This window comes from Parus major, chromosome 1, assembly GCF_001522545.3.
Source record: "Parus major isolate Abel chromosome 1, Parus_major1.1, whole genome shotgun sequence".
Taxonomy (NCBI): domain Eukaryota; kingdom Metazoa; phylum Chordata; class Aves; order Passeriformes; family Paridae; genus Parus; species Parus major.
The window spans coordinates 282,326-290,780 of record NC_031768.1 but is presented as its reverse complement, the minus strand read 5'-3'; the positions used below and the strand labels follow the sequence as shown (position 1 = coordinate 290,780).

At 57.0% G+C, this 8,455-nt stretch overlaps 1 protein-coding gene across 1 annotated transcript; it reads right to left on the bottom strand.

Moving 5' to 3' along the window:
- Positions 1-2,351: 2,351 nt before the first annotated feature.
- On the bottom strand, positions 2,352-5,703 carry LOC107207618 (folate receptor gamma-like). The gene is made up of 4 exons (XM_033516537.1): positions 5,179-5,703; positions 4,441-4,629; positions 3,865-4,000; positions 2,352-3,636 (listed from the first exon to the last, which is right to left on the bottom strand). The coding sequence occupies exons 1-4, from the start codon at positions 5,542-5,544 to the stop codon at positions 3,281-3,283; spliced, it is 1,047 nt and encodes a 348-aa protein (XP_033372428.1). The 5' UTR covers positions 5,545-5,703; the 3' UTR covers positions 2,352-3,280.
- Positions 5,704-8,455: the final 2,752 nt, after the last annotated feature.

Here is an 8,455-nt window from a genome sequence, read left to right as displayed (position 1 = left end):
GCTCTGCTCTGCTCACCCTGCCCAGGCTCCCCTCCCCTCTGTGCTGCCACTGTCCCCTCCCCATGTCACCTGTCCCAGAGCAGCCCCCAGCTCCTGTCTGACCCCTGCTCTGGGCACCACCATCCTCAGCACATTTACCTGGCACAAACCCAGCGTTTCTGGGCTGGAAACCAGGCAGGGCTGGGAGAAATCGCTGGGAACACTCAAGCCCTGGAAATGTGCAGGGGTGTGAGCAGCTGGGAGTGCCCCAGAGGGCTGCAGCTCCCCTTGGAGCTACCCCAGAGCATCTCCAGAGGATAAAGCTGGCCATGGTTGGAATCCATGGGGCCGGATCTCCTTCCAGCCCAGGTGGATTTGGGACAGGAGGAGGTCACAGCCCTCCTCTGCAGGGTCCCAGCAGGTCTCTTGCCTAAGGGACAACACCTGGACCTCTTGGAGACACTGGCAGAGCTGAGCAGAGCCCAAGCCCACGGCAGCAGATTCTCCCTCCCCTCGAGCAGCTTTGCCTTCTGAGTTGTTTGGGTTTTGTCCTGTACAGAGATCTCTGTCACAGGAATCAGCTCCCAGTGCTCCTGCCTGGGTGGGCTAGGAAACATTTCTAAGCCCTGGTCAGCTGTGGGCTCTACCTTCAAATTTTGGAGACAAGATGCTATATTTAGAACAATTGGATTAAAGACATCATATTTGAGTTAGAGAGGGAAAGTGCTTCTCTGTTTTGTGCAAGGACAAGGAATTAGTGATCAGCTGTGACAGATACTACATCATTAGGAACATTTTAAAATAAAAACGAGCCAGAAAAGCTTCTGGAAACAGCTGCTCTGGTCTAAAAACTCCAGAAAATATTTGAAGTACTAAAAGCTCTGCAGCCTGGGGTTGGCTTGGCCCATGGGCAGAGGAGGAGACAAAGCTCATCATGAGATCCTCCCATGGAGTCATGAGGAGCAGAAAGGACCCCCAAACACTGCCCCAGACCCCTGAAACCAGCACCCCACCCCAGCTGGACTCCATGGGCTCCTGAGCCCCTTCCCAGAGCGGGGTCAGGCTGAGGCAGCCCCAGCCCTGGTCAATGTTTGGTGTCCAGAGCATTGCACAGCTCTGACTGAGCCTTCACGTCACTGAGTCCTCCAGGATAAGGATGGGAACCCAAATATATTTTTATAAATAAATGATTCATTATGATAATGATTAGACTAAGAGATCTTAATCAGCATTATTTGCTGCACAGCACAGGCAGCTACAACTGCCAGGATAATGCACTGCTTGAAATAAAAATGAAACAATTCAATTAAAGCCAGCAAACCTCATTCCTGAGCAGAAATTGATGCCACTCACCCAGACCAAGGGCCATGGGCTGTGGCCCAGCCTTGAGAAGTGACCTTGAGGGGCATCCCTGGAAGGTACTGAGGCAAAGGGGCGTTGGAAGATTCCCAGATTAAAAAGCTGAGACTGGGCTTTGGTAGGATAAAGCTCCTGGGCTGGGAGTCTGGTGTGTCTGGGCTGTGGCAGCTCAGCAGTTTAGGGAAGTGACAGCAGCTGGGGGTTCCTTTCTCAGGTACTTCACCTGCTCTGCCACACCTTCACCCCACTCAGGACATTGAGCTTTGGGACTGAGGGGTCAGGCTGCTTTCTGCTTTATCCAGCCACAGAAACAGCAGGAGCCCTCTCTGTCCCCAGTCCAGCCAGGGCATCCAGCCCTCCCCACCCCCTGCGCTTCCCTTCGAGAAGTTGGGGGAGTTCTGCTGAAGTTTCTGCCTCAAAGGAAGCAAAACCCCAAACAAGCACAGCAGCAAGTCTTTGCACAGGTTCTGCAGGTCTGGGAACCTGTACCCTGCCTTGGAGGGCTCTTGAGCCCAAAGCAGGTGTGGGAGGGCTGAGCCAGCAGGGAGGGTCCTGCCTGCAGCCCCTGCCCCGTCAAGGACAGTTCTGCTCCTCTGCCCCTTCCAGGGGCTCCAGGAGAGCTGGAGAGGGACTGGGGCCAAGGGCTGCAGGGCCAGGAGCCAGGGAATGGCTTCAGAGTAGGATTTGATGGGATTTTGGGCAGGGATTGTTCCCTGGCAGGGTGGGCAGGGGCTGGGATGGAATTGCCAGAGCAGCTGGGGCTGTCCCTGGATCCCTGGCAGTGCCCAAGGCCAGGCTGGACATTGGGAGCTCCTGGGACAGTGGGAGGTGTCCCTGCCATGGCTGGGGAGTGGAAAGAGATGAGGTTTGACATCTCCTCCAATCCAAACCATTTGTAGTTTTATGATCTTTGCTCCCCCAGGCCAATTCCCACATTTAGAGGTCCCATAGCCACCACCACCCCCAGGACACTCCCCCCTCCTCAGGAGTATTTCACATCAGTCCAGCAAGGCTGATCCAGAACAAGACTTTATTACCCAAGCCACCCTTCAGGGAGCCCCAACTGACTCATGGAGAGACTCCTCAAGTGCAAAGGTTTTAGGTATGTTTTACTGGCAGCTCCCAGCAGACAGGTGATTGCTTCTCCTAAAACCTGTGTGAAAATCACCAGGTTTACATTCCCTATTTATTCCTTAGAATATTACATTTGTGTAGGACTGCACAATTAGTTTCATGCATTTTTATTTCTTGTCCCCTCCCATCCCCTCTGGGTAAGCCACCGGCTCCCTGTGGGCACGCACAGCTCTGGTGCTCACAGGGTGGATTTCAGAGCTGAGGGCTGCAAACTCCTCACCACATTGAACCCTTCACCTTTGTGCCTCAGGCCTGCTCTGTGGTCCCTGCTCAACCTGCAGGAGCAGCTCTGTGCAGCTCGGGGTCTGAGGGCTCCCCTTATCTCGGCATTCTGCTCTCCCAGCCCTCTCTGTTTCTGTTGGCTCCTCTCCCTCTCCGGAGGGGATGAGGAGTTTACATTCCTGCACCTTCCTGTGACCACAGCAAGGGATGATAAGAGGTTACAGACAGCGTGTGATTTCTGTTGTGCTTAACATATTCTAAAAAGCGATAAACATTTTCAGGTTAACTATATCCTTAATCAATTAAATTCTAAACCCTCTAAAGCCCACAGCTGCCCAAAGGAGCAGCACCAGAGCTCTGCCAGGCCAGCACACGGCCGTGGGGTGGGAGCAGATGTGCAGGAGCCCCACATCAGAGCAGAGACTGCACTGCTGTTCCCTCAGAGACAAGAAAATCCCCGCTCCGGTCAGCGCCCAAAGGTGGTGTCAAGGTCCAGCCACACAACTTACACTGAGCGCTGGGACACACAGACAGAGAAACTTGTGCTGGCTCCTCTTGCGGGGCAGCTGGAGCAGTCGGGGTCCCTTCACAGAGGGGTCACAGGGACCCCCATCTGGACACCCCACAGCAGCAGCAGCAGGGCCAGGGGCGGCAGGAGCAGCGCAGAGCTCGGCACAGCACACACGGCGCTGTCGCTCTCCGGAGCCACGCTCCCCCCCCGGCCAGGGCAGCATCTCTTTCTCCAGGCGAAGTGTTCGGCCACGGCCACGTTGGGGTTCCCCTGGGCAGGGTCAAACCACATCTGGATGCAGCGGCCGCTGCCCCGGCGCTCGCCGCTGTATTGGAAGGAGTTGGACCAGATCTTCTCACACAGGTCTTTGGGTCGGGGGAAGACCTCGCTGAAGGGTCTGCACATGGAGCCCCAGGGGCAGCGGTTCGTTCCTGGGCACAGAGCAGCGGGGGAGCTCGGTCAGGGCACTGGGACAGCCCTTCCCTCCTGTCCTTCCCCTGGGGGGAACCGGTCACCTGCCCACGGCCCACGGCCCACGGCTGAGCTGGGCGCTGGGGCTTGGCCACCCGGAGGAGTGACAGACCCCTGGGGTGCTGGCAGCGGTGACACTGCCACAAACCTGCCTGTGGGGAGAGGAGAGGTACCCAGAGCACACCGACCTGTTGCCCAGTTCCAGCCCTTGTGCCAGTTCTCTTTGCAGGTGACGGCGTCCCTGCAGTCCTCCCACCACTCCTCGCAGTCCTCCCTGCACAGGGGCACGTGCAGAATCCTCTCCCGACGCCAGCTGCTGTCAGCCTGCAGGACACAGGAACAGCGACACACGTCCTGCTGGGGAGCCTTGTGAGCCAAGGCTGAGATTTGGCACATCCCAGACCCCCCCAGCCCCTCCCATGGGGGTGCACAGCTGATCCCAGAGCAGTTCCAGCCTCAGCAGAGATGTGTCTTGACACAAGGAGTTCTTCCATTAGTCAGAGGCCAGAAAAATCTTTGGAATCTCTCTACTCTGTGGGAAGAATTGAGACACCCAAAATGGGAAATTGTTCCCTGGCAGGGTGGGCAGGCCCTGGCACAGCTGGGGCTGCCCCTGGATCCCTGGCAGTGCCCAAGGCCAGGCTGGACATTGGGAGCTCCTGGGACAGTGGGAGGTGTCCCTGCCATGGCTGGGCTGGGATCAGGACGAGTTTTAATTTCCCTTCCAAGCCAAACAGTTCCATGACTCCTGGATCTGGTGCTACCTTCTCAATCCAGGGCCCCAGGTTGGGTGAGCACTCGTACAAGCACGTGTCCTGGATGAAGTGGCGCTTGCACTTGGGTGGCATCACCCCGCAGTGGTTCCAGTTGAAGTTGTAGAGGTAGGACTGGTCCTTGTGGGCCTCCGAGCTGGTGTTGGCTGTGCAGCAGGCGTTGTCCTTCCAGGGGGAGCACTGCAACAGGGGACAGGCTGCTGCAGCTGGCCAGGAGCAGCCCCAGGAGGGAGAGCCCACGGCAAGGAGCCTGCGGCACCCAGAGCCTTTTACCTTCCCCAGCAAACTCTCGGTCACTTTGGGCTTAGGAGCTGGGCACTGCAGCAAGGCAGGGCTGGAGGAGGAGCAGATCAGATCCTCAGCAGGACTCAGTGCCAGCCCAAGGAACAGAAACAGAGCCCCCATTCCTCCAGCGAGGGCTGGGGCACAAGGCTCTCCCACCCTGAGAGGGAGCAGGTGAGGGTCTCTCCTCACATCCTTCCCCTTGCTGTGCTCTGGGGGTCCCGAGCTCCAGCAGGGGGTTAGAGAGGGGTGACACTGAGCTGACAAACCCCCACTGTCACTCACTGGCCCCTTGCTGAAGGAAGGCAGCAAACAAACAGATCTCGCAGCCAGCGTGGCTTTATCCCTCGGCAAGTGGTGGCCAAGCCCAGAGCAGCCCCGAGTGTGCGGGGAGGGGGCACAGGGCTGTCCCACCCTGGGACACCCAGGGCCACCAGCAGCTCCTACCTGGTCAAACAGCTTCCCCTCGGGGCCAGGCTCGCGTTTGTGGTGTTTGGCATCCATGCAGACGTTCAGCAGCGGGTCCTTCACTGGTGCCACGGCATCGGCAGCCGGCAGAGCCTGCAGAGCCTGCAGAGCCAGCAGTGCCAGCAGTGCCAGCAGTGCCAGCCTCACTGCCTGCCCCACTGCCTGCCCCACTGCCTGTCCCCCTGCCTGCCCCACTGCCTGCCCCACTGCCTGTCCCCCTGCCAGCCTCACTGCCAGCCCCACTGCCTGCCCCACTGCCTGCCCCACTGCCAGCCTCACTGCCTGCCCCACTGCCTGTCCCCCTGCCTGTCCCCCTGCCTGTCCCCCTGCCTGCCCCACTGCCATCCCAGGAACGGGGCTCTGCAGACAGGACAGCACAGGAGGGTGACACAGATATAGAGGGGACAGAACGGGGGAGGTGACACAGGTGTACAGAGAGGGTAAAGAGCTGTGCAGAGGGGACAGCACAGGACAGGGGACACAGATATAGAGGGGACAGCACAGGACAGGGGACAGAGCTGTGCAGAGAGGGGACAGAGCTGTGCAGAGGGGACAGCACAGGACAGGGGACACAGATATAGAGGGGACAGCACAGGGGAGGTGACACAGGTGTACAGAGAGGGGACAGCACAGGGGAGGAGGGTTTGGCACAGGCAGCAGCGAGGGAGGTGCTGTGGAGGCTGGACACTCCTGAGGACCTGGCAGTGGCTCATGGCACCAAGGACACCCGAGCAGCCCCCCCGAGCCCGGCTGCAAGGTCAGCCACACGTTATCATCAGCACAGGGGCACAAACAGCCCTGGGAGAGCTCGGACTGCCCAGCCATTCATCAGCCCCGAGGAAGGGGGGATGCTCTGTGACACCCACTCAGGTGAGGTCCTTTTGCCACCCCACTGCTCCAGACAGAAGCCCCCAGCCCCGAGCCCTCTGTGCCAAGGCATGGGGAGTGCAGGGATCTCTCACGAGGGTCCAGAGGGCAGGGAAGGCACCAACACCAGCACCTTGTGTGGGCCAGGAGCTGCAGGAGGCCCGTGTCGACTTCAGGAGTGCGCTAAGGCAGGAAAACATTTTCTGTATCTGTGTCTGAGACTTGGAAACCCTCTCCTGAGGTCTCCAGCAGAGACCTGAATCATCAAAGAATCACACAAGGCTTTGGGCTGGAAAGGAATGTTCTGCCTCTCTCCCAGGGCGCTCCAGCCCTCCAGCCTGCTCTGATTTGAGCAACAAAGGACATTTCACACCATGGTGCCTTGGCCCCCTCTGCCTGCCTAGAGGTTGGGACCAATTTTATAGTCATTTTCTTAAACAAAAAAACCAAAAAACAACCCCAAACCAACCAGCCAACCAACAAGACTTAACCAAGAAAATTCCTTCCCATTCCTTGTTAACACAGTGTAAGGGTCTCAACCAGACACATTTTAAGACAAATTTTGCAGAACACAGAAGCAAGACAAAGCATTTACAGCATTAAAATAGCACAAAACACCCCAGAAAAAGCAGCTGCAGGCCTGAGGACACAGGCACAGAAACCTGAGAAGTAGCTAACTTGCATTAAAGCTACATTTTTATACCCACAAATCACAGTCAACCTTTGCAGCTTGAAAAGGCTCTAAAGTCTCCCCACCACCTCACAAACATCCCTGCAGCTTCCTGGGGCAGCTTTCACAGGGAAGCTTCTGGCACAGGGGAGGAACTTCCCCCTCTCTTTCAGGAGCTTTGACTCGTGCCAGTGTTGGTTAGCACAGGGTTTGGTGACACCTGCCTCATCCAGCCTCTTTCACAAGCAGCACCTCCTGCCTGGGAAACAATCCAGGCTTTCTTTGCCCAGGCAGGTTCTTGTCAGCCCTGGCCCTTCACTTGTTTCCTCCCCTCGCCCTGCACCAGGCAGAGGGGAGCTGGACCATGGCATGAGGCACAGGAGCCCAAAAGAGACCGAGCCAGGGCTCTGGGTATGGAATGAATAATGGAATAAATGCAAAGGCAGCAAATGACACACAGGCTGCTGTCTCAGGAGGAAGAGTAACAGCTCCCAGCACAAAGCAGAACTGCAGGTGCACCCCTTGTAACACCTGAGCACATCCATTGGTGCTGAAAGCTGCACCAGAGGCTGTGGAGAGCCCTTGCCCTCAGCTTGGGGCAGAGTCTTCCTCCTGGAGCAGGTCTGGGGAATTTGCTCTTTTCTTCACCCACATCACTCCTGCTTCAGTGATGAATCACTTGCCTGAGGAGCAAATCTTTCTGAATTTCATGTGTGTGCACTTCAGGCTCTGGGAGACCCTGCTCTGGTGATCACAGAGTCCCTGAGACCTCCCCACCTTGTCCCCAGCCCAGAGCCCTGAGTGCCACGTCCAGCCCTTCCTTGGGCACCTCCAGGGATGGGCACTGCAAAGCTCCCTGGGCAGCCCCTGCCAAGGCCTGAGCTCCCTTTCCATGGGCAAATTCCTGCTGCTGCCCCCCCTGAGCCTGCCCTGGCCCAGCCTGAGGCCTGAGCTCTCCTCCTGTCCCTGTTCCCTGGCAGCAGAGCCCGACCCCCCCGGCTGTCCCCTCCTGCCAGGGAGAAAAACAACCTTGTGCTTCCAACCCCTCATACTGGAGATGTCACTGAGCAGGTCTTCCCCCACCCACTCCTGACACTTTGCCACCTCTGCTGCCTCCACAAGAAGAGTTTTGCCCCTCGAGGCACAGGGCTGTGGCGGTTTTGGATGCCCTGCACTGTCCTGGCCACGTTTCCTGCTCCTTGCCAGGGAATTTCTAATATCTGGATTGTTTTTGGAACTGCTGATCACTGAACTGTGTTGTAACATTGTCAGAGCAGTGACAGCTTGTTCCTGAGAGATAATTGTCAGCCACCAGCCTGTCATCTTCCATCTGACGTGTTCTCCCCAGCGCATCACTGTGTGTTCATCTCAGCTGCTTTTTCTTTGAAATCTGTTGTTTTATTGTTCAGTGACTCAGTCGTACCACGTGTCACGTCCCACTCTTGTGTAGAAGGGAGCACCCAAAAGTCAGAGGTGCCCACGGTGACAAAAGAATGGCAGAAGCCAGAAGGGTCCAAAAACCAGAGCTCACCAAGTTTTATTGGCCAGCTCCACACGTGGCATGGAAATGGATGAATGTTTTCCCCTACATAGTAACGGTGGGAGAAATAAAAGAGTGAAATGAAAGAGGGAGGCAGAAGAGTGTAAAGGAGAGATTGGCTGGGAAAGGAGAACACCAGTCCTGCATTTGGGTCAATGCTGCAGCACTGACCCAAACAG

What these genes read in the sequence shown, in the direction of transcription:
- LOC107207618 (XM_033516537.1), bottom strand. Translation starts at nt 5,544, where the DNA reads ATGGCAGTGGGGCAGGCAGGGGGACAGGCAGGGGGACAGGCAGGGGGA. An exon ending in AGGGGAAGCTGTTTGACCAG is followed by an intron (nt 4,630 to 5,178) that starts GTAGGAGCTGCT and finishes CCCCTGTTGCAG; the next exon opens with TGCTCCCCCTGGAAGGACAA. An exon ending in GGGCTGGAACTGGGCAACAG is followed by an intron (nt 3,637 to 3,864) that starts GTCGGTGTGCTC and finishes CTCTGTGCCCAG; the next exon opens with GAACGAACCGCTGCCCCTGG.